Source organism: Chelmon rostratus, chromosome 6, assembly GCF_017976325.1.
Source record: "Chelmon rostratus isolate fCheRos1 chromosome 6, fCheRos1.pri, whole genome shotgun sequence".
Taxonomy (NCBI): domain Eukaryota; kingdom Metazoa; phylum Chordata; class Actinopteri; order Chaetodontiformes; family Chaetodontidae; genus Chelmon; species Chelmon rostratus.
Window position 1 is genome coordinate 28,815,645 of NC_055663.1, and position 26,064 is coordinate 28,841,708.

Below are 26,064 nucleotides of genomic sequence, written 5' to 3' on the forward strand. Positions count from 1 at the left end.
CCGTGGCGACGGCTTGTGTCCGCTGGGATCAGATCTGCCTCTGCACTGTGCTTCTATGATTGCTTTAAACAAGGTTTAAAACTAGGCTGCAGATCTGCTAATGAAGCTCCCAGGAGTCTTCCTCTGATTCTGAGCAAACGGACTCCATCTTTACCGTCTACACGCTCTCTTCTTGTTTTTCCTAAAACTGTGGCCCGACCGAGCAGCGGGCTAACTGCCCGACTCCCCTTTGGGCACCGAGGTTGACAGTTAGAGCCTATTTGCCATTTATGAATTCACAGCTCTGCCATGTAGCACGCAGAGGCCGGCCTGTAAAGAGCCTCTCTGAATAAATGAGCCTTCACCCCTGGGAGGAAGAGGAGCGAGTGCAGCTGTACTCTGTCGGATGAAAACTGTTTTCTAACTTGTCACAGGACATGAAAGGAAACGTGTCTGTGCTCTTTTGAGGAAAGGAGGCGAGGACTCAGTGGGCACAAAATAAATCTCTTTCTCCAGTGCAGGAGGAGAAAAATCCAACCTCTGATGTCCCCTCTGATGTGGATTCAGTCTGGGATCCAACGACTGAATCCACATTTCTCAAATTGATTTGTGTCGTTTGACTTTCCTGTGTGATTCTCTGCATTTCCCAGAATGCCTCTCTACGGTACAGGCGCGTGAACTTGTTCCTGTTAGCTGTGATTGGACGTGCAGCTGGACGGACCTGGAGATTTCCCAGTTGAGAGAAAAGTGAGACCTGCTTCATTCAAACCACAACCTGACTTGTTTCCTGCTCTTGTGGTTGTAGAAACTGCTCACTGTGTTCTTCTTCTCGGGTAGATCCCCCCTGTTGTGCTGAATGTGGATACATTGTGTTGCATGGCGTCCGGAGACAGAAGTGCTCGCTCTTTGGTTGAGACGATCTGACAGAAAACCTGACATTTACTGATTTCTGTTTTCAAACAGAAAAAAATGGATGTAAGAATAGATTGTCTACATGCGCCAGTTATCCACAGGGGGGGCAAACACACGCCAGACTACGACAGGAAGTCCTCAGTAGTGGATTCCAACAGCTTCTCCTTAAAGTGAGTCAGCTCTGTTTGGTGGAAACATCAGAGCAGGAGTTGGAGACGGACATCTGACAGAGACAGATGGTCTGAAGAGGAGGGTGTCCACAATGAGACCTTTAAAAGACATTCAGCTCCTCTCAGAAGGGAATCACCAGCACCCTCCTTTAATAGAATGGAAAAGTTTTAGGGTTTTTTTCCTCAAGTCTGTAAGATTCAAGATGCTTTTATTGTCATTGAGCATGGACATGTCAGCGAAATTTGCATTGCAACCCCCCCATTAGAAACACAGATAATAATAAAGATAATAAATTAAAATATAGCAGAAAAAAATATACTAAGACAATAAAATATACCAAGAACAGCTGAATATATACTAAAATCTATGTACTGAGCTGCAGCTGACAGGTGCAGGTGGACGAAGTGCAGGAGGAAGGTGATTGGACCTCTGGACCCTGAAGTTCGTTTGCAGACATGTCCGAGCGTCTCTGCGCTGTGACGTTAGCAGAGAAAGTTCTTCTGAGACACACGGGGACTGATCCGATCCTGTTTGTCCAGCGGAAACAGAACAGACATCGAACCGTCCCGCTCTAACTCGCCTCGTACTGCCCGATGAATCTCATGGAGGAGAAAGCCAACGTTAGTCAGTGCGACCTTGTTCGTTCACGTGAGCCGAACCAAATTAAGTCGTGTTTTGTGCCTAAACCAGACCAAGGACCGAGATTTGTTGTGTTTGAGACAACATGCTTTGTTCTGTAGGTTTCCCGGCAGTCCTGGTACCTGCTTTCTCATTTGTCATGGACAGAAACAGAAGCTCTTCTTTTCCTCTCATGTTTGTATCCTGGAGTGAAGCCTGTTCCTCTGCTATGTGAGTCCTGCAGTCTGTATTTATTCCAGATGAATTATTGATTCATAGACGTCCATGGTAACAGCTGTCAGTCCCTGCGCTCAGCTGTCCGACCTCCTGCCTGTAAATACTACACAGTTCTGATATCGTGAGCTCGGCTAATATTTCGAGGTTGTCTGTCAGAGGCACCAGTGAATGTATTCTGATTACATTATCAATGTTGAAGTTATTGATTAACATATTACTGAAAACTAGCAAAACCTAAACAAGCAGGTTTTTTTTAAAAAACATAATTGCGTCTGCACAAATATTTTCCACACATTTTTCCAAAATTAGCAGGAGGAGGAGCTTCTTCCAGGACGCTGACAACAAACTAACAGGTTTACAGAAGTAAAACAGGTTAAGGTGTTGAGACGATCAGTAAGAACAGCTTAGAGTCAGTCGACAGCAGCAGGATTTGACTTGAACTGGGAGCACTGGAAGGTTTTTCTGTCTGCTGGAAGCTTCCCGGCTGGCAGACGGTCTCTGTTTTTGTGTTTTCACCTCAGTAACCTGCAGGCGGAGGTCTGCAGTGACGCCAGGGAACTATCGACCAGGAGACTTAATTGTTACGGTTATCTGATGCTCCTGAAGGGCACTTAAATGCCCTCAGAGATAAAGGTGGTGATCAAAGCCCCCCCACACACACTCCATCATGTTGATCAGGAAATGTCAGCCACGCCACCCACAGCTCTCTTTAACACAGACAAACCTATCAGGGTGGAGGTGGAGCTGCTGGTGGTGCCGGGGTTCATTATTCTCTGTGTCATAATATTAATAACATTGATTTCACGTCTCTGCTACCTGTCAGTCACTCTCCCAGGCAATAATTGATGGCTGTTTTCTTCACTTCTTCATGCAGTCGACTCTTCGCGATGACGAGCAGAATATTAATCCTGCTGGAGACGAGGGCGGCTCGCTGAGCTCGGTTAAATTTCTTCAAATATTTTTTGCTCCAGTGTCGGTCGGTTGATCGCTTTCCTTTTGGTCCAAGATGTTCTTCAAACTGTCAATACCAAACGTTTAAACGCTCTTATCTTTCATCTAAAACAACTACAGGTCTGAACATTTGTGCAGTGAGCCCCTTCACATCTGTGCCAGCTGCTTGTTAATACATTCATCAAGGACAGAGGTGTCCCGAACAGTCCTAATGATCCATACTGGGGCTGATCGGGGACCATTTAATGGATGAAAAATGGAATAAGTCTGATCAATATCTGATGCTTTGTCCACGTCGGCCTGCTGCAGTGGTCCTTGATGACTGAGGGGCAGCGTTCGCTCACATGTGAGTGTGAATGTGTTTGTGTGAGTGGCTTCAGTAAACTCTCTTTCTTATTAGCAAAGTGTACCAAACGTTCAGGTAGCAGCTGCTCATTGTTAGCTGCCATCACATCAGCTAATTAGCGCCAACTGGTGTCTGTACTCTGCCAGAGATTGTTTGTGGTGGAAGAAGCGCCACTCTGTCACACCACCGTACAACCGCAGATGTACCAGATGAAGTATTTTTGTAGTTCCAGGAACTCCATCGTAGTGAGACGTCTTCTCTTTAGTGGATCTGACAGATAATCTGCCTGTTAAACTTTTACAGCTTAATAGTTTTCTACAATATTTAATGAAGACTCAGGTGACTGTAAGCATCAGGTCGGGCTCTGGGATCAGGATCAGAGTCGGGACGTCCCTATTCAGATGGTGTTCAAAGTCTCCGGATTGTTGTCCAGCTGGTGAAAGTCATTCCCATTAATATCATTTTAAACATGTTTCCATTTTTCTGTTACCATGGCATCACAGGTTTGACAGAAACATGTTCAACCTGTATGAGTTGTATAATATACGATGTAGTAGGCAGGCTCAAAGATAAAAACGAAACGTCTTATTTCAGCAAAAGACAGTTTGATTTCTGTTCATGTGGAGCCTTTAAGGAACTTTTCTGCAACTGAGAAAGAAAACAGCTGCATCAGTCAATGCAGAGTTCATCGCACACACGGTAAAGTCATGTGGATTAGTGTGTCATCAGCATGTCAAGCCGGATGTGTGCTGCTGGCAGAATCTCATCAGCCTCCTCACTGCTTGGCCGGGGGCTTCTGTCCGGAAGTTGTGAGGTTTAAAATCCGTCTTCGCTCAAAACCCTGAAGTTTGAAGCTGTTTTGGGTCTTCAGGGTTGTTTCCTGAGCATTGATGAGGAGTCTGTTGGATGTGCTGCGGAGGAGATGTCAGACCTCCAGCCAGCGGCGATTTTTCTCAACCTCGTTTTTAGTCTCCCGTGAGGGACAGGATGCCCTTCGACCCTTCGTCTCTCTGTTACCCCCCTCTCTGTATTGATGCGTCTCCTCCCTCCTGCTCTTCAGAGGTGAACTTTCAATATGGTCTGCTTAATATTTCAGTCCATCTCTGAACATCATTGATTTCAACAGTGTAATTCCTGCAAGTATTAAAACAGTTAAGCACTAAACATAACTAACTAACTAACTAACTAAACTAGCTAACTAATACATACCGTGCAGTTAAACAGTGTGATCCTATGATTGAAATGCTACACTGAGATTGATAATTTAAATCAGGTTGAGCCGATAAAACAAGTTAAAATTATGAAGAAGCCAAGTTATACAGTTGAGTATTAAAGCACAAAACGACCGTACTTGTTGAATCAAGGATGTTCCATTTATTCCACGAGCCAAAATCCAATAGCAGTGAGCCAACATAGCGCTTAGCGTTTACCGTAGCGTAGCGTAGGGTCAAAACCCTTTGCCCTTCCGGGTAGGACACCTGACCAACAACACATAGTTCCTACCTATATACCTGGCGAAAGGTTAATTAACATGCGCCACCCAGTGGACAAATATAAATCACACTCATAAAGAAACCATACATTTTGGCTCCTACAGGCCCAATAACAGACAAAAATGTGTTTGCAGGTGGGCTTTACATATAGCTTCATTATACAGAGGAGTTAAACACAGGTAACGTAAGAGCAGACTAAAAAAATATTTACGTGCATCAAATAAGTCCAAAAACCAGAGGCGGCGCACATTCACAGGCAGGTTTTCACACTTCTTCTGTCTGCTCTCCTGTTTCAGACTGCAGACTGTCTCTTCGGCCAGCATGTTTTAAACATGTTTGATTTCATCACGCTGAGTTCGGTCGAGCTCGTCCTGTGTGAAGCCGTCTGCCACTCAGCAAGACTGAAATCTGACGGCAGCCAGCAGGGTTTGACTCAATAAAGCAGCTAAAAAACACTCACAGATACCTCTCAGGTTCATAACTTACATCCTCAGAGAGTCTTAAACTTCTCATTCTTCTCTCAGATTTTCCTTTGAAATGTCTTTACAAGCGGCTGAATGTGACAGACGGATACAGATGATGATAGAAGACACGTGTGTTTTTAAAAATTAAGGTTTTAATGCTGAGACATCTGGTTTGGCTTTTCCTGCTTCCATCAGTGCAGAGGAGACGGCACGTGGACTGCTGGAAGCACCTTGTTGAGGACGGTGTGTGCGTGCGTGTGTGTGTGTGTGGGACTGAATCAGAATAAACTACAGTGTGTGTGTGTGTGTTCATGTGATGAAGGAACAACAGTGAGGCTCACTGATGAGTTTTAATGGAACTCAGATGAAGAAGATCCACCTGTATTCATGGCAGGTTCAAGTTGATTTTCTCTGGATTCATAAAGCTTTAAAACAGAAGAGGAACCATAAATACGATCACATCAAACTCTGGCTGTCAGGACTTTCATATTTCAGCCGTTTATTATCAGTCAGGGCTCTTCAGTGGCTGCTGTCATCCTATAATTAACCACACAGCAACGCTACGTGTTTGTAGATGATAAAAAACAGCTTTAAACAGGCGGGGTGAGTTTCCAGAAATCAGCTGAAGAGTCAGATTTAAATCCATAAAATTATCTTCCATCTTATTACAAAACTAAAGAAGCATTTGAGCCAGGTGAGGTGGGTCAGCAGCAGTTTTAATTCCAGCGTTGATGAGAAGGTCGAGGAGAGGCTGCCAGACAGCTCAGTTTATAGCTTCATGTACTCTGTGGATGTTGTTTCCGTCTCTGAATGCTCCACTAACTCAGGACGAAGATAAATCACCCTGTTCTGGACTTTGTATGGGTTTAAATAAGCCTTTTCTAAAACCTCACAGCATAGCTTTAAACACTTATTGACAATAGCAACCCAGCTGACCTGGTGTGCTGCGGGGTCTTTCTCTGAGTAGACACGTCCGGTGATGGATTCAGGTCATTTTCACCTCAGGACAACAACTGTTAGACCGCAGCTCGAGGTCCGCCGGATGTTTTCTCATCAGGTTTTCAGCATTAAGGGTAGACTGATGGATCTGTTTTCTGTTTGCATTGCCCGTCTGGGAAGTGTTAAGACAGTCTGTCGGGAGTGACAGCTGTCTCCTGCTACAGTACGCTCTACTGGAAATCACTGCACAGCCTCCAGAAGTACACCTTGGAGCAGATGAACTCGGGCGAGCCGTTATCTCATCGATCCCTGGAGCATTTAACCAGCAGGCAGAATTCACTGCAGTCCAGACTTCCCCATCGATCACGCTGGCTTGTGGTCGCACGAGGTGACAAATTGAACGGCGTGAACTCTGCGACTGAGGCGTCCTCTGGTCTGCATGGGTGGACAGATATCCAGCTTCTTTCTCTTCTCAGCAGTTCCCCTTCAGCAACACATGTCCAGGACTATGAGTATAGTTTGGATGTCTGACATTTGTAGTTTCTCTAAAGTAGAAGTACGTACCAGGTCAAGCTGGGAGTCCTGTGTGCAGAGATTTCGAACCAGCCAATGAGGGGTCCGAACAAAACAAGCAACAGCAATCAGGACGAGTAAACATGCATGAAGCAGGGCAGGCCACAGCATTTTCAGGGCCGGAGGCTGGACTCCCCGTACATTTTACTGGACTCCTCTGACCATGTCTTCACATACCTGGTTGGCTGTTGTTTACTCACCTAGGGTATGTAAGTAGGTGGCAGATGAACCAGGTTGTGATCAGATCGGCCCAGTGGGGGGAGGAGTGAAGAGCTGTAAGCCACCTTTGTGTTTGCACACAGTAAGTCCAGTGTTTTATTGTCTCTGGTGTGACATTTGTCATACTGGGTGAAGGTGGGGAGAGTTGAACACAGGGAAGCGTGGTTGAAATCTCCAGAGATGAGGAGGAAGACCTGGGGGTGCGATGTCTGCAGCTGTGAGACCAGGTGGAAGAGCTTGAGTGCTGCTGTCGCGTCGGCCGAGGGGGGGTGGGGTGTACACAGTTATCGCGATGACGTGCGAGAACTCCCTCGGGATGTAATACGACTGAATGCTAACAGCTAGCAGCTCTCGTGCCGCGCTGCTCCCTTACACGAATGTGTCCTGGGTTACACCATCTCTTGTTCGCAAACATCGCTATGCCCCCTCCCTTCCTCTTACCGTCCCTCGCCTGTCCGCTCTCAGCAGATGAAAATTGTCCAAAGCGACATGCCTGCCTCGTTCAGCCACGTCCATGTTGTTACACTCCCCGTACTCCCGCTGCAGTCTGGTTAGCGCCGTTAGCTCTTCCATCTTATTCGGAAGAGCTCGGAATTCGTATGGATGGTTTATACCGTCTTCTCTTGTCCCGGCACTGAACTCCAGCTCTGCATCCCCTTCTCCGTCTCCGTCTCTGTGCAGGGATCTCCAATCTTTCCGCTGAAAGTACTCTGGTGTTGCTCAGCGCTAACAGCTGATCATGAGTGTAAATGATGGAGCCGTGGCTGAATGGATCACCTGAAGTTGTTTTTAAAAGTCCACAAAAGAGTAAAAAGCAAATCACTCGTCTCACCAGTTGGACAGCCGTAGGGACGCACGATCGACTGACACTGAGACGGAGAAAAGACGAGAAACACACAAGAAAACACTAAAACAAAGAAAAGTGGTCGGAGCTGCTGTAACTAACTGCCACTCATGTGGTCCCATCTTGATTTATGAAAAAAAAAAAATCCTGCTACATTGTCCAGCAGAGTAGAAGCCAAAACAACCCGACTGAAACCTTAAAAACCTGGTTCTTTGTCCCACTAGTGTGACGGCAAAGTTTTCTCCCCATTTTTCGTCCATCCAGTGGTTTGTTTCTGGCGTGTAATGAACGTTACAGTCTCACCTGCAGCTCATTTTGGTCTGACCATTCTCTGACGTGGCTGGAAACCTCTGAACACCGTCATCATTATCTGCTTTTTAAACTCTCAGCTGGTTTCATGTTCAGGTCGACTCTGTCGCAGTGCTCAGACCAGCCTCGGCCGTGTCGATGAATCCAGCCCTGCATCCCCAGGTGTACCATCCGAGTCCCTGCTTGCAGAGATGGAGAGGCATTCATACAGCTGCGTTTTCTGGGCTTGCAGCGTTCTTTCCTGGACATGTTTTTATCAATAAAGAATGGATTTTGTCTGAAGTTTGATAGAGTTATTAGAGACGCTCATTTCTCTGGCTGCTTTGTCTCTGTGGACGTCTCTCTCATATCAGCTTCCCCCTGCTGAGGCGGCGGGACGAGTCGTGTTCAGAGACGTTGCTTCTGTTTGAATGGCAGACAAAGAAGATTTCTTTGGCTTGTGTCTATATTTAGCCATGCTCTTACCTAATAGATTAGGGTTTTCAGAGGATGTAAATGGATAATTGTGATGCTTGATCTTCAGGCTGTGACAGTTAAGTCATCTTTAGGATTGTTATCTCGGGACTTAAGCTTCCAGTCACTGATTGATTGACTTGGTGAGTCATTTTATTGTTTTCTTCTTTCCGACTGATGAGCTTTGTTATTACAGATTCACAGCATCGAAGAGAACAGTAGCTGAGAAACATGTCATCCTCTACAAAACATGTGATATAAATCCTGCTGGCTGTCGTTAAAAGCTCACAGTAAGATCTTGTTTCTGGCAGAGTTTGCATTTGTAGTAACAACATGGTTCATTTATTAGATGAGGGAAAGCAGCAAGTTGTTATATTTGAGGTGTTTGGTATTTTCTGTTATTAGTTGCACGCATCTCTTCTCCTGCATCTCTTGGTGCAGTTGGTGAGAGGCAGGTGTAGATGATGGTAGTGCGGCAATTGGCAGTTACATGTGGCATCTAGGCCTGTGGTAGCATTGTAGCAGCTAACAATAGCTAAAGCGGTGATAGTATGATAGTATCTTAGCAGTTAGCATTGGCATCTAGCAGTTAACATTAACAGTATAGGTGAATCTAGCTGTATTGTCTTCTTATGTTCCTCTTAGCAGGTAGCGGTTAGCATTTAGCATTAGCATTAGCTAAATGGTAGCATCAAAACTGTATTGTCTTCTTCTGTTCTTCTTAGCGGTTAGCATTAGTGTTAGCTAAATGGTAGCATCGGTACTGGCCCCTACCTGGAGCATCTCTGGGTCAGTTGAACGTGGCAGTGCTGTTTGGATTGTGTAGGAGCAGTGTGAACTGGCACTAGGGGGGGTGACTCTGGGACGCCGGAGTTCACCGCCTAGCCTCCTGGAGGTGTAGTGGGACTAAGTAGGCGAAACACCATTGAAGGGAGGTTTCCACCTGATGACCCCCAGAGACGTGTTAGGAATCACTGCTCTTTGTATAGAGGCAGATTAGAGCTCTGAGGTTCTTCACTGAGAATGAATCCTCTTTTTGAGCACAAGGATCTTGTGTTTAAATTAACTCTCCGCAGGTGATTTGATTTGTATGTACTGTAGGTTCACACTCTCAGATCAGATACAGAAACGATAATGATGATACAAAATGTGTATACACGATTTAATTCAGCCACAGTTGGCATTCGGGATGGGGGGTGGGGATGGGCACTGTGTCTGACTAACAAAAGCGTTTGTGACCCTTCTCAGGTGAACAACTAAGTGCAACACTCGTCAACAACGTCTTTCAGGACTGACGGTCTGAAAATTTGCGCAATTATCAACATATGGTCACTCGGAACAGGAAGGATAAACGCTTTCGCCTGCTGATGTAGTTGTACGAACTAGTTCTGTAGCATAACCCAGACCTTTCATTGAAAGGGCGTCAGGAACGGATCTCTTCATGTAAGAACAGGAAGAACAACAAGTTTCAGTGTTCATGGGGGCACCTGCCTGTTGTTTTAAGACTAGCTTAATAAAATTGTGAACCTGTCCTTTAAGAAAGAATGCGGGACACTCCTCAGACCAAAAGCCAAGTGATGTGTCGTGAACCTGGTGTTTTGGTTGGTTGGTCTGGGGCTGCAGGGCTGTTGAATGTCTTGTGTGAATGTGGGTACATTGTAGGTGGACTTTGAACAAGGGTCCTTCTGCTCTCATTATCTTATAGGCCGCTGTGCAGTGTTTTGGCATATTGAAACTCATGCATGTTTTACTCAACCTGGACTTTCTGGATTGTATTTCCTCTCCTCACTGGTGTTGGAAGCAGCCCTCCCACTCCGACTCAGACCCTTGTATATTTAACACAGTCTTCTGTCACTGGTCAGGTGAAGCTTCCCAGTATGAACCTTCCACCGAGCAGCTTCACTGAGGAATAATTGAGACTCAGGCACTTTACCTTTACCTCTCAGCCTGATTGAGTGCCATCAGTGTGGAGGCTGCGGTGCAGACGGACAGAAAAGTGCTGTCAGTCGGCCTGCTGAAAATTTCTGATTCAGATCGACGCTTTTAAAAAGCTTTCATGTCCAGATGCATGTTTACACGGCGCTGCATCACGGGAACATCCACAGCTGAACGCACTCCTAAAAGCTCTATTTGAGACCAAAATACATCCATAAAACAAGCTTTTATTCTCAAAGGAGGAGCTCTCTGGAAAACTCTGAGCATTACTTTGAGTCTTTCAGAACCTTTATTCTACTAAAGATCTAAAAACGAGTCGAGGTTGAAACTTTAAAGTGGAGGTATTTGTCCCTATAATGGCTCCGATTGTTCGTTAGACGCCTGCTGTGCATGGCGATGACATTTGGCCGATCGGTAATGAGCAGAGCCGACGGTGCAGCGCCGTTCGGCAGGACGGCGCCGCTCACAACAGCCCGGTCTTAATTTTCCTCTAATCTTCCTCCCTCACCTTGGCTCCCAACTCTAATCACTGCACCAGGAGGAAGCCAGCGTTTAAATGAAGCAGCTTACTGGGTGATTAGGAAAAGGTAAATTATTCATTACAAAATGTGTAATCACAGAGCAGCCTTTGGTGGAGGATGAGGGAATTCAGGGCCCGCTCTCCCGGAGCGAGACCACACCCCTCCCTCCACCATTGATGGCAGCCGTGAGGAACCCGAGAGATGAAAGGAGCCACAGAGAGGTGATGGAGCCGTGGCAAATCCACAGGTAACAAAGTTCAGGCCTGAGATCAGCTCGTTAGCTGCAGTTATGAACTTTTCACTGTGGTATTTTAGTTTTGAAAACATCCTCTGAGACTCCGTTGATCCCAGCGGCTCGCTGTGGGGAGTTTCTAGTTAAGCCTCCTCATGGTGTGGTCAGCACCTCACCGGCAGGTGTGCACACACGATCACTGGAGAGATCTGAGGGCGATTTCTTTATGGAGAATGTTTTTCAGACCCGAGGCTGTTTTCCTGAGAGGTCCATGAAAGCTGCTGTCAGATTCAGAGGTAGTCAGAGGCGTGGTCCAGAGGACTCTCCTCTGGCCAGGTGTTTGCATCTGCTGCAACTGAGATGAGAGGTTGTGTGATTTTCTTGTGAAAAAGAAGCATATAGTTTGAAAGCACATCCAGTATGGCTTCAGTAGGTATGTTGTTGTTTTCCACTAAAGCATCCAGGGGGCAGCGATGAGCGTTGCAGCTCAGTACTGGAACCTCCTCTTCAGGCTGCACAGGAGCGAACATGCACAGGTGTTGTTCGGACACGTTTGTGTTATTATGAAGTAGTCACAGGAAAGTAGTCACGTTGTGTTTGAGCTCAGCACGTACTGTTTCTGTTCATCAAAAATGTCTCACAAGGCGACAGCAGGTCAGTTTAAAATATTAAAGGAAGTGATGGAACAAGAGGGGACCTGTAGCATTGAACCTAATGTTTTTTTATAGCCACCAGTAACTGCAGGTGTCGTCCAATCAGCTGGGGCTGAAATCATAAAGATTACAACACGTAAGGTTATCCCTTCACACCTGCCTGGTCCTATTCTGGCTTGTTTCAGGTTACCTGTCATGGTGTATCATCTTACGCATTGACATTTAAAAAAATAAAGTAATGTTAATCACACAGGGTTCACTGAGGAAAGAGGACCGCCCTACAAGCCTGGCTAACACATACTGGATACTGTTCAAGCCTCTGGTGAAGAGCTGCCACAAGAGGCATCTGGCATTGTCTCCCACACAGTGAATGAGTGTCTGGAACAGGGCTAGAACACAGTATATATATACATCAGCATACATTTATTACATGCAATCACAGTATTAAGCTTTATGAGCAGCAGCGATTGCTTTGCTGATGTTTTAGCCCTGTGATTCGCCTGTCAGGCTACATTAAGGCTCCTCTGATCCTCTGACTTATGGAAATAGAGGACAGTGCTTTTTATTACTAAAGATGCCAATACAGCATTATCTGCTGAGTTTGAACTTCCCTTCTTTACCTTGGGAATAGTAGTGGACCTTGAGTTATTATAATGTCAGACAATATAGTAACTCAGGTTCAACTTACTGCACGAGGCTCCGCTGGGCTTCCAGCTGGATCTCACTTCATTAGTATAACATACTGTCATAGCCCTGATCCCTCACGATTCAAAGGATGCCTTGCCCTAAAAACTACCAAGCAAGGCCAGGAGTGCCCTCGAGCAAAGCACTGATCCTGCAGGAGTGTGTTGCAGCTTTTCAGCGACCATCAGTGGAGGCCTCGATGTGTCTGACTGTGGGTATCTGTGCGAATGTGAGACACAACTGCCTGAGTCAGTGTTTCCTGGAAAAGATTAAAAAAGTAACGGCTGCCACAGAGCCAAGGAGAACAAAAAATAAGTCGGAGGAAGTCATTAATCAGCCTGAATGGTTGCTGCTCTTCTACTGGAAATAACCTTGTCTTGTAAGTGGCTGCTATCTGCCTCAGTTTATCAGCAGAGGTTAAGAGCCCGCTCGCCATCTGCAGCTCGCCGTCCTGAAACAATAATAAAAGCTCAAAAAGCTTCCTGCTCCAAGATCACCCAAAGTCAGCTGTGTTGTTTTAGCCTAATGGGCCGGCGAGCATGAGAATAATTACTTAAAGCCCAGGAGGTTCTGCACGAGGAAAGCTGGATAAATGTGAGGCTTTTTCTAGTCCTACTCACCCCGAGCGACGAGCCGCGAGCCTGGCCTCAATACCAAAACTTTATAATGGGGAAATAATTCATTCCCCGCTAACATGTAGCAGAAAAATTGACTTTTTTAAAGTGGAAGTGTCGTCTCGAGAGGTATTAGTGCACTTCAGCCTGGATCGTTAGGCTGTTTTAATTGATTATTAGCAGAAAATGAAGTGGAGGAAGAGTGGCAGGTAAACAATGGGAATGTGTTCACATATAAAGATTACAGATCTGATTCTGCTGGGACTGAACGTGCAGTGGGGGCTCATTAAGCTTGAGACTGGGCTGGTTTTTTGTGTTTCTTTTGTATTTCCAACATGTCGAGCGTAGCTGTGGAGCTTCTTTCCGTACTTGTGCTTGTTCTTTAGTCTTCAGTGAGTGTCTGATCTTCCTCTGTTACAACATTGACTCAGATCATAACACGGTCTGTCGCTGCCTCACCGTTTGCCACCCCTGTTTTATTCCTCAAACGTGCTGCAGCATCTCAGAGACGAATGATTTTGAGGCCGCAGAGGAGTTTTGAATGTCTGTCGTCTAGTAGCCAAAGCTGCTTTCACTCCTCTGTCTTTGCTAGTAGACGAGGAGTAAAGACGAGCCAGAACCTCAGGGCCTGAAGCCTGCTGCCACAAAGAGCCTATTGAGTCAGCTCACTAATGCACAACCGTAAAGACGATAGTAGAAAATATTCCAGCATGTGTGAACTCCCGGCAGTATCTTTGTGGGTAGTTTTACCACTGCACATGCAAATCGTCACTTTGAATTAGGATGTTTTTACTGCACATGTTCACTCGACCAGCCACCGCTCTGCAAGACACGATGGTAAAACGAATGACTAATTATCTGCAGAGCTTAGAAACAGCTGGATGAACCCGAGTCTGGCCACAGATGTTCAACTGCAAAGTGTAAAAACTGCAGGTTTTAAAAAATCATCCATGAATGAATCACAGTGTTTTAGAGGAAGTCAAGTCTGTTCCTTTAAGCACAATGTAAAAAATAACTTTATCATAAGCAAGAAGTCCTACAAAAAAATTAACTGAAAAAAATAAATAAATAAAAGCAGTATTTTGTAATAAAATGTTCTCGATATTAGAAGTAAAAGTACTGAGGAACAGAGGTTTTCATTGTTCAACAAACCGTCGAAGGAGCAAGGTAAAGAAAACAATAAGATGAAGTGGAAAAAATAAAAACAAAGAAGAAAGCAAGAAGGAGAAGATTGTAAGGAAGGATAGCAGGGAGGTAGGAAGGAAGGAACAGATAAAAAGCAATAGAAAAGAAAGAAGGAAAAAGGAATATCAGTAACATTTTTTATTGTATCTCATATTGAATGAAGAGCTGAATCTAAAAATACTGGAAATCAACCTGAAGATATGCATGTCGACCTTTTTAACTGCAGAATGTGAACTAGCTAACAGCCACAAATCCACAGACAAAGATACCAATGACTGGACCTCAGTTTCCTCAGCAGCACCTACAGTAACCAGTCAGTGCTGCAGGAAGACAAATGGAGGAGGGGGTTCAGCACTACGCTCTCAAATGTGGAGGAAGAGAAGAAGAAAGTCCCACATGCAGTGTCACAGCCTCAACCTTTCAACAGTTCAGAAAATTCTTCTTGTAGGTTTGAGAGTGCTAATTCTCTGAAGAATCACAAACACGGTGTGATGAATCAGATCTCGTTCACTTCGTGCAGAGTGGAGAGAAGACTAGTCCACAGCGTTCTCTGCCAGACTTTCAGAGCATTCACCTTAAATAGTGATAGATCAGAGGAAGGCAAGCTGCTAGACTCATGATGGACCATTCCCTCAAAGCCTTCGTCAATCAAACATCTGTCCAGCGCTAACCAAGTGACCCTGCTGTGACAGATGTTTTCCATCAGTCACCCTTTAGTGACCCTCACCCTACGATCTAACAACTGTTCTACAGAGAGCCTACAGAGAGTTCATCTCCCACAAAGTTTCTGCCTTTGAATAAATGAGTTATCTTCCAGCTCTGCTCGGAGGAATGGCTGATTATTCTGTCAGTGATGGTCAGTAATGGCTGCTTAATTCTCCCAGTCTGGCCACATTTATCATCCTTCAGTTGCAGAGCAGGTCCTAACTGTTCGTTGTCATGCTCCGTATTAACGAGCAGGCGAGGAAAATCATCATCGAGTTAATCATGTCTGCAGCGCAGCGACGCCCACCTCTGATTGGCTGTTGCTGAAGGACGGAGGGATCCAGCACGAACACTCACAACGTGACACCTGAAAACTTCATTAACATCATCTGTTCTGTTGAGCAGCATCTCATTTACTGCGTGTCGCTCTGTGATGAATGGAGGCCTGAGCTGGGGATAGGCCTGGCTTCTGTAGCTGTGACTGGATTGGCTACTTCTTCAGGAAATGGGAAGTAAATAAGCAAATAAACCTGTGGTTTCAGCTGAACCACCGCTGCGCTCCTGGAATAATGTAGTTTTACTCGCAGTGCTCGTGTAAATACAGCTTTACCGTAACGTCACATCAGCTTCAGTCATACGTTTGCTAATGTTTGTTTTTAGCCATGCTCATCATGCACAGCTGGGGGGGCGCTGGTTTATTGGTCACCTCTGTCCTGACACACGTTAACTTTCCAACTATGGGATAGATCAGTACAGGCAGACATTCATGATGCCCAGTGGATGAGTTGTAATCGGTTTGCTGTTCCCCAACTTTTCATTGAGCACCGTCAACTCATCATTGCACTTTTACACCTGCACCTGCACCTGCGTGTGAAGTACACACACACTTAACTAAATTATAGACATTTTATTATATTGGTTCATTTCACTGGTATATTTTATTGTTTATTGTTTAGTATATTTTCATTCTGGTATATTTTTAATTGCATTTACGAATATTTTTATTGCATGTTGGTTTATTTTATTCTAGTTATCTTTTATTCTTTCTAATGTTTCTTATCTTTATTATCTTGTTTCTAACATGGGGGTTGCAATGCAAATTTCAATGACATGTCATGCTCAATGACAATAAAGGATCTTGAATCTTGAATCATTGGGTCAGAATGTCAGTTTGGTTCTAGACCTTACGGCTGTGAAACTACTGACGTTACTGCTGCGTACCTTGTGGTTGGTGTGCTAATGAGGTAAAGACGGTTACAATGCTGAATATTACTTGTACAAAACTTTAGCTTGCTACCATAATGAGTATGTTAACATATCAACCACTGCCACTTTTAAATTTACATCACCATGAGCGCGAAGGATCAAAAGCAAACTTTAAATCTCTGTTTTGTCCAATTTACAGTTCAAAAAAACATTTTATCTGTATTCTGTCTGTTCAGCGCTGTTAAACTCAATGACATTTGCAGAGGATGTTAATTTAATGCCAGTTTTTGGTGGCTTCCTGACCGTTACTGTAGTTCCACCAGCAGGTCAGAATTTACTGACCAGTTGAATTTACTGTGCACATTCATGCTCCCCAGACGATGAACCTCCAGTCAGCTTTGGACCAGCACCACACTCAAGCTTACATGTAACAGTAACATATTAAAAAACCTGTTTTCTCCCAAAACCTGTTTCCAATATCCACGGTTCCCAGATGTTTCATCTTAAAACTTCCAGTGACCCCTGACCACCTGTGACATCATCACCTCCAGACAAAAATGTCCGTGCGACCTCTCCTCTAGCGCCATCCTCAGGACACACTTTACGTGTTTCGTTCATTATGTCGATTTTTCCGTGCAGTGTTAGCACTGGAGGGTAAAATGTGAACTTTGCAGTCTTGAGAGCGTTTGTGCTGTTTGTGTGGAGTTCAGGTTTGAGTCCTGCTTTCAGTTTGGCTCGGTGGACTTAACTCAACCTGCCATTTGGTGTGGAAGCTGCGTGAAATCTATTCCTGTTGAAGACGTTCCCCTTGGATCTGCCGCAACACATCAGCAGTGAGCGATCGCTCATTTTTCTCTTGGCTGTGTATCAGCATTTTTTTTTATATCATGAGTGAGTTTAAAAAGGAATGAGCTAATCCTGGTTTCATTTTGTTTTGCTGTGAGGACTGCACATTGACAGGTTTTTCACTCCCCCCAGCAGGGATGAACCAGAGTTGAACCCAGCAGCACAGGTGAGGAAGCACAGGAAAATGAAAAGCCTCAGAAACAACCTGTCATCCCCTTTATTTAATCCTTACTTTCTCGTTCAGCTGCTCCTCTAAATGCCTGGAACAGTCTGAAGTGCAGACTCTGTAATGAACCCGGGCCCGGGTGCACAGGAGAGCACAGTAACATCAGCGCCATCTCAATGCGAGGCACTTGGCGAACAAGCCCAATAGTTGCTGAGCTGTTCCTGCGACGCTGCGGCGTCTCTCCAGGGTCACACGGGGAAGGGGACGGTTTGGGCGCCGCGTTCTTGCTGACCTGTTCACTACCTGCCTCTAATGGGTCATATTTTAGCTGCTGTGGCGGTGACAAATGGCCGCGCTCTAAAAGCCCTGTCCAAGGTGCTGAAACTCGGTTGATCTATGACTGAGCCTCGCTGATAAATGCCTCCCATCAGTTTGCGCGTGACGTCGATTCATCACCTCGCTGAGGTTTGTGTTGGGAATCCATATTGGATTTTTAATGAAAGAGAATATAATGCAATTCAAAGTCAATGGGTTTGCCGATGTCCTCACACTTTAGACACACACCCATTAAGGAATATGCACACAGGCCCACACACACACACACAGAAACAAACCATCACACGCCCTCATCACGCTGTTTGAGATTGCCTTACCTTTCCCTAACAGCGTTAGAGCGTCTGGCTCGAAGGGCGGCTGCTGGGATCGTGTTCGTCCACCGCAGAGCTCACAAGTCGTGAGCTTCATCCACACAAACTCATATTTTGCATTTCGTGGGTTTTCTGTGGCTCAAAACATTGCAGAAAATGTCCAGATTTGACGAGAAAAGATTGTAGTTATAAAACATCACACAGGTTTAATGAAAAATGTGTTTGTTCTTAAAACTGTTTACATTAGAGTCACTTTTATTGTACACCGGACTAACAGGTTTTCATTCTGCCGTTATAAACTATCTCCGCTTGGCGCCGCCGTTTAATGTAACACAGCAAGGAAAATGCTTTTTGCAGACATCGAAGCCATCTCAACATGGTATTTAAAGACAGAATAGTTCCTGCGCTGTGCTTTACTCTGGTTGCACTGCATGAATGACCAGTAGCCATGTAGATTATAGTCAAGATATCTGCCTGATTAAGCTTCTTATGACACAAGTTTGAAATACAAAACAGTCTCTGCTTTTAGCCAGTTACATAAATCTGAATGAATTTCCCTCTGATGCCACCCAGCTGAGTTCCAGTGCAAAATGTCCCATCAATAGCTGAAAAGAGGGCACATAGATTACCTTGTCCAGTGTCCATCACTCTTTATCTTCACTTAATCCCAAAGACATTTCTCACATAGAGTCGTCCTGTAAGTCTATTGCAGTTGCCCTCACCTTGACCCCAGACAAACCAAATTCCAGGAAGGAAGTAGAGGAGGAGGAATGAGAGCTGTGAATCAGAAGTGTTTCAGCCGGGTCTGCCATCAGTTTCCTGTAGATCACTTGGCTGTACAGAGACGTATAGATGACGGAGCAAGCCAAGGCAATCACAATAAAAACCACAGCACAAGCAGCCATCACCAGCCTGTCCCAGCTCTCGGTTTTGTCCCTTCGGACCACTGCCTCCTTTGTGGTCACGTTGACACAGTCCCTGCCGTACTGAGGCGGCACTGCAGTGACCTCAACGCAAACCTTGTAACGAGTGGAAGGCTTCAGCTGTTTGATGCGGTACTCTTTGACATCAGCAGGAAGCCGGGCTTTCAGGGGCATCAAGAGGCGACCGCCATCAGCTAAAACAGACCAATGTAGTTGTGATACCGAGCCACCCGTGCTCTCCCAGGAAACCGTAACAGAACGAGTCTGGACAGATGTGATATATACATGTAAAGGTTGCTTTAAAGGCTGGGAACTGTATCTGTCCACCACGACAGTCACAGTCTTGAGGTCTGCTCCGACGAGGTTGTGGGCGATGCAAGTGTACGAGCCAGCTTCCTGCTCTGTGGCGTCGTATATGTCAAAGCTTCCCTCGGGGTGCATGTAGTACTTATCGGATACGCTCCCAGGTAGGACCCTGTCACCCGATGGTGTCACCCAGTAGATCTCAGGTTCCGGTTCTCCGAACGCTCTGCAGTGCAGTGACACGGATGTCCCTTTATTAACTTCAACCTGATCCGGGAGGCTCCCAGGTGAAATCAGAGGGAGGCAGATCTCTGTCATCTCCCTGAAATGCACCTGTCGGACGCGCTGGCCTTGGTACTCCGGAGGCTCCACACAGAACAGGGAGTCGGGCTCCATCAAGCGCAGTGCTGTCCTGTTCATGTTGACCCAGCGGATCACACAGTCGCAGCGGATAGGATTACTGTGCAGACTGACCTCTCGCAGGTTGGGCAGGGACTCCACGGTGCCGCTGTGGAGTGCGCTCAGAGCGTTGCTGTTTAGCATCAGAGTCTCCAGCCGGGGGAGCTTGTGGAAGGCCCTGGGGTGGATGTAGGACAGCCGGGGATTGTTCGTGGCCTCGATTTTTGTCAGCTCTGGCAGGTTGTTTAGGGCAAAACCGTCAATGGATACAAGCTCGGGCATGCTGTTGATGCCGAGCTCCTTGAGATGCAGCATGTCTATGAAGTCACCTCTCTGGATCCTCTCAATGGGATTCTTATTCAAATCCAGAAACTTCAGGTTCTGGACTCTCATCAGTGCAGCTCGGGGCACTCGACTGAGCAAGTTGTCAAAAAATGAGATGCTCTCCAAATTCTCGAGGCCAACCAGAGCGTTATCTGGAATTTCAGTCAAATTCATCTTGGCAAGCACCAGGCTCCGGAGGTTAGCGAGAGGTTTGAAGTTGATGTCTGACAGCTCCAGGATGGGGTTCTCTCCCAGCATCAGTATCTCCAAGTTGGGGAGATGCTGGAACCACTGGCTGTTGATGCTTGTCAATCGATTAGAATTAAGATGGAGCCTCGTCAGCCTGCTCAGGCCCTGGAAGGCTCCGGGGCTAATGGAGACTATAAGGTTGTGGTTTATGTAGAACTCCTGGAGATTGGGCAGGGAAGCAAGGCAGCTGTCAGCTAGCTCCTGAATCCAGTTCTCCTCCATGTGAAGTGACAGCAGCTGGGGGAGAGACCCCAGACAAACATGGCTCACCGAGGAAATGTTGTTCTGAGACAAGTCGATTTCAGTGATGTTGGCCAAGTAATCCAAAGTCTTCTCCACATTAACAATGTTGTTTGTCTGCAGCAGCAGCACCTGTGTTTCTGAGGGTAGTCTCTCCGGCAGCACTGAGAGGCCCAGGTCATTGCAGTCCACAGTGGCAGCCTCGGCGTAAACAGAACTGGGTGAGAACCAGGGTCGTATCTCACATTGACACAGTGCAGGGCAATGAGCAGCCCCCTCAGAGGCCAGAACAAAAGCAGCCAGAGACAGCTCAGCCAGAAAACAAGCCACAACTGCCGTCTCCTTCATCTTGGCCCCGTATTCCCTTCAGCCTGTAATTGGCCCTTATGGAGTCAGCCGTTAGCGCTGTTAACTTCACAAATAAAAGCTCATTTGTTACTGCAGCAGGACAGAGTGGATTCCTGCTGACGCCTGCTCCCCGAAGCTTCGGCCCTGTTGTCTTCCGGCTTTTGGCAAAGAGAGGCGACCTTTCGGTTCGGTCCGTGCCGGGTTGTCATACACGCTGCGATATGTCAAGGTCGATGTACCCTTCAGGGAGCGGCGCTGCGCGGCAGAGGGGCGGTTGAGGAATGCCGCGGCTCCAGCTGGGAACGAATCGCTCTGGCTTCCATCATCATTTTCCTCCGTGGCTGTTACCGGTGTCAGTTTCCATCTGGGGAGAAAGGAGAGAAAAAAGACCAGTAAAACACGGTGCTGCTGAGTGATGAAGGCATATTGACATTTAGGATTATTGAGACGTATTAACTCTTTTCAGCCTCATTTGATTTTATCGCTTTCCTCGCACCGTTGGAAGAGTAAGTTATGATTAACTTGACCTTATGTAGATTTTTTTTGACAGGTTTGAAACCAAAAACGGCACTTGTGAGTCTCTTTACATGGCTGAAGGGCGACGGGATATTTTTTATTGCCTTTTCAGTCAAAGCAGTGAAAAGAAAGTGTCCTAGAAAAGTCGGAGCTCTGAGATGATGCTCAAATGTGTGTTGATCCAAGAGGCGATGCCTCGCAAATTCCCATTTTTTCCAGCGTGCTGTAATTAACGGAGCCTCTCCGTCCCCTGAACTGTCTTCTGCAGCGAACAGCGCACCTGCACGCACTTACACATCACCCGCACACAACAACAAGCAGACAGTTTGCTGCAGCTGACACACACAACCTCAAGGAGTTGTAGATCCACCAGAAATATCTGCGGTACGAGCTCGCTGCCGGTCTTCTCGGCCGCGTTTTGCATAATTCATGAGGCGCTGAATCAATGTTGTTGGTGCGGGTGACAGGTCCGCGGCGGGCTTTGCCTACGTCGACTGCACATATCGATGTTTTGATTAATTTGTGACCTTGAGAGCAGAAGCCACAGCTGAGTGTACGACAGTAGATGAAGCTGTCGGTGAAGTCTGGAGCAGCCGGCTGCTGATGAAGACGAGCTCTGACACTTCATGCATACATTAGCTTGTTTATGGCAGTTTGTCTGCACAGGTTTGCAGTTCCTCTCTCACTTCATCCCCCTCTCCCTCTCTTTCTCAAAGCCGGACGGTAAATTAAGTACTTTTACTTGAGTACAATGTATTTTATGACAGTTTTCGCATACATATACTTAAATGTTTCTATTTAAGGGATAAAGTCGGTGCTAATATGTATTTTTTATTTTTTTTTCTTATTGACAAATCACAAAAAAAAGACCAGAAGCAACAGTTTTTTTTTTTTTTTAAGACTCCCTAAATCAGCTGGTTTTTATCAGACGTGACTCAAACTGGAGGAAATGATGCATTTGTTGGGGGCTACTTTCAGATGTGGATTAATACACGTTTCATGAGCAGGACAGGATCTCTGGTACTGACTGATGTTGCTCCAGTGCACCAGTGTGGCTCCTTTATGCTGCTTTAATAGTCTGGAGGTAGACGAGGTTTCAGGGTTTGGTTACACACACAATGCTTTCATTCGCTGTTGGTTCATTTTAAGTGTTGACAAAAAAACTTGTATCAGATATCCAGGTCATCCTTGAAGTGTTATTTTGGTAATTACAGCTTTACTTAAGTTACAGATTTGACTACTTCCACCAGCTTTACAAGTCAGAACGATGTATAGACTCGTACATTCACAGTGGATTTATCGGCGCTCTGCCTGCAACCACAACGACCAGTCCTCCTCATTCTGCCTGTCATCGTATTGATCCGTTGTTCTGTAAGGCAGCGACAGACGACTGTTCTCACACAATTAAACGGTTTGAAAAGTGGTTTTCACCCAAATCCAGTATTCATACTTCTTTACTTTGAATTCTATCATTTTTAACGCAAGAGTTGTAGTGGAGCATTTTTTAACTGGGAACAACAACATTTTAACCCTCTATCTGTCCCTCTGTCTGTCTGTCTGTCTCTGTCTGTCTGTCTGTCTCTGCCTCTCTCTGTGTGTGTCTCTCTCTCTCTTTCTCTCTGTGTGTCTCTCTCTCTGTCTCTGTCTCTCTCTCCCTGTGTCTCTCTCTGTCAATTTCAATTTCAATAATCTTTATTGGCAGGACTGTAGATGAACAATACATCCAAAGCCGTTACAAACAACAACAAAAGTAACCGAGCAAAAACATAAACACAACAGATATATACAAATATGTACATTAAATAGATAATTAACAATAATAATATTTAATGAAAATGATGAATTTATATTCATGTGTCACAGATAGACACACAGTTAAATAATAAAAAAAAATGATGGTAAATATAGAGAAAATAAAATATATATATATAAAATAAATATCTCTCTGTCTCTCTTTGTCTCTCTCTCTGTCTCTGTCTCTCCCTCTGTCTCTCCCTCTGTCTCTCTCTCTCTGTCTGTGTCTCTGTCTGTCTCTCTGTCTCTTCCTCTGTCTCTCTCTCTCTGTCTGTGTCTCTGTCTGTCTCTCTGTCTCTCCCTCTGTCTCTCTCTCTGTCTGTCTGTCTCTCTCTCTCTGTCTCTGTCTGTCTCTCTCTGTCTCTCTCTCTCCCTCTGTCCCTCTCTCTCTCTGTCTGTCTCTCAGATCAGTGTTTCTAGCAGAGAGTCTTCCTGCCGTCAGTATGCAATGATGTGATAATGGATCGTTTGGTGTCTTCATCTGCATTGGCGTGTTGTCTTCCTCAGTGGACACGGCTCTCTTCCACTTGCGATCATTCCTCATTGTTTTGTTCTTATGCAGCTCATTGTGAGCCCTGCAGGCCCCCGTCCATCCAGAGACAGGAGGAAGCGGCTGTGCTGTGTCACAGTTTTATGTGAATGTGAAGACGGAAACAACACATTTCTCTAAAGTATTTAGGTAACAACGAAAACAACCTATATGCTAATGAGGTGAGCGTGCTCTGAATGTGAGACGGAGCGTTTAATCGTGGATGTTTTCTCTTTGGGCTGGAGAGCGAGCTCTCAGGAGACGCTGCCGGGCGCTAATTTAATTTCTCCTGTTTGCTTCCGCCATGCTCGCACACTCATTTCCCTCTTATTACTTAACAATCACAGCCTGTAGTGACTTCTCACACACACACACACACACACACACACCCACACAGTAATGGCTGACTTTCACGATGCTGTGAGTTATGTTGGATGAGCTATGTGGTGATTCTGTGAGCTTTTTTTTTTTTTTTACTCAAAAGCCAATTTCATGTAAGTGAGACGCAGGTTCGTATCTAAATTTCAGGATGACGGTCTCTCCTTGTAGACCGCAGTGACAAATATAATTTATAATATAATATAATAGCATAATTGGTGGCAGTGATTCAGAGAGCAAACAGCCGGAGGACCAATATGTCCTGAAAGGCATCAGTAGTTTCACTCAGCTTCTATCATCCAGCTCTGCCGCGACACCGAGGCCTCGTCCTCCTTTTGTTAGCAGCCTCCAGTGATTTTAACTCTTCTGTGGAAAACTGACACTTAACACTTTAGGCTAACACTTCAGGTTTATTTCAGCTTTGATGTAATAAGCTTATCTTCAGAACACGGACAGCCGGAACATAAAGCTGGTGTTTGGTATTTGTCGGGACCACGAACGCACCAACACAGATTCGCCTTGTTTACATCCAAGTCGTGGATTTCTCTTGTATTAAAGACAGTGTAATTTGTTCTGGTTTCATTAACTCAATAGAAGGAGGATTTCCTTGAAGTGAAGTTAAAAATCCAGATGAATTACTTTGAGGCCACAGGAAAAGTACCTGAGGCTTCTTCCTGCTCTTATTTCAGGCCTCAAGTCAAGAGAAGGAATGTTTGCTTTCAGTCTTCAGGATTAAAATAAATTTCATTTTCGTAACAAACAATAAAAAAATACAAAGACTGAACCTAAAAGTAGACGGATCCTCATTCCGGCCTGAATGAGTGTCATCAGAGAGCAGCGGATGGTTCACCTGTTGTCCAGTTAGCAGGCGAGTCGTTGTACATGACGAAGCTTTCATGATGAGGAGCGAAGGATTGATTCTTTGACACTCACAACACGTCGCCACAGCGTCCAGTTTGAGGCCGGTCATTATTCCCTCCATCTCTTTTCCTTCATCGTTCTCTGCAGACGACAATCTGTCCAGGAGTTAGCTTGAAACGTTAACCTCGCTCTGCTCAAACAAAACCCAGAGTCTAAACTAAACTAACAGGCATCATGGTCGTCCTGAGCTGCGTCAAACGGCGCTGACCTCAAAGGTTGTCGTCTCCTCCTCCTTCGCCGCCCGGAGAAGAAGGATTTGGTTTGAGCTTTTCCTCGCACTCTGCCAGCAGCGCACAGAGAGGAACGATCTGCTGTTGTTGATGAAAGTATTTCAGAATCCAGTATATGACCTACATCCCTGCTGAACCTCAGGGCTGCAGACCTGAGCACGTTTTTAGTGCTGCGTGTTCTGTTTCTTATACGGCAGCCAGAGAGGCCGAGGGCGCCGCCGTCCTTAAGAGGCAGACGTCTCATAAAGTGCTCCCATCCGACATGTTTTATTCAGCACTCACTGACACTCATAGCCACCGAGAGCCTGCCGCTAACTGTCGTCACATGCAAACCCTGGACTTGGGCTAGTCTTCATGCTGTTATTGTAACTGATGGATCACAAATGGAGGACACTGTTCAACCTCTGGAGATGTTAAAACTCCGTCAAAACCCTCTCAGAAAATGTCACAGTGCTTTTTTTTATTGAGCAAAAACATTTGGAGAATGGAAACAGTAACCGCGCAGATTGTTAAAGGTGTGATTACCTCGTTAATGTGATGTAATCCATGCTGAAGCCAGTTTGAGCCAATGGGCTGTCAGATAGAAGGGGCGGGATGATTCAAAGATCTGCCAGGAACTATGGTTTGTGTTTTATAGCGACACCTCAAGCAGTTTGTTTCCAGGACTTTTAAGTGTCCATTTCAGTGGTTTTTGCATTTCAACCTTTATTGACTTGATGGGGTTGACAGAGAAGGAGACGACATGTGGCTAATGTCTGGAATCACATCATTGTGATTGCACGCTATGTGTCGTTGCCTCGGGCGACCGGGATGCTTCCACTGATCTCAAGCAACATCGTTGATGTGAAAAATCGTGACTAAATGAAACAAGTGGAGTTCAGCGGTTTACTGGATGAAAACGACTTTTCAGGAGAAAAAGCAGAACTGTTTTCATGACAGTCGAGTTGCTTCGAGCGGGAAACCTTTGAGAACGACTGTCATGCACCACAACACTTTATTGTGCTTTAA

General features: G+C 45.6%; 2 protein-coding genes across 3 annotated transcripts in view; one reads left to right on the top strand and one right to left on the bottom strand.

Annotated features, from left to right (window-relative positions):
• Nucleotides 1-26,064, top strand: part of immp2l (inner mitochondrial membrane peptidase subunit 2) — a 117,388-nt gene that overhangs the window by 62,208 nt on the left and 29,116 nt on the right. The gene's annotated exons all lie outside the window — the stretch shown is intronic.
• Nucleotides 18,534-20,688, bottom strand: lrrn3a (leucine rich repeat neuronal 3a). Its single transcript, XM_041938825.1, has one exon. The coding sequence runs from the start codon at nt 20,686-20,688 to the stop codon at nt 18,583-18,585; it is 2,106 nt and encodes a 701-aa protein (XP_041794759.1). The 3' UTR covers nt 18,534-18,582.

What these genes read in the sequence shown, in the direction of transcription:
- lrrn3a (XM_041938825.1), bottom strand. Translation starts at nt 20,688, where the DNA reads ATGAAGGAGACGGCAGTTGTGGCTTGTTTTCTGGCTGAGCTGTCTCTG.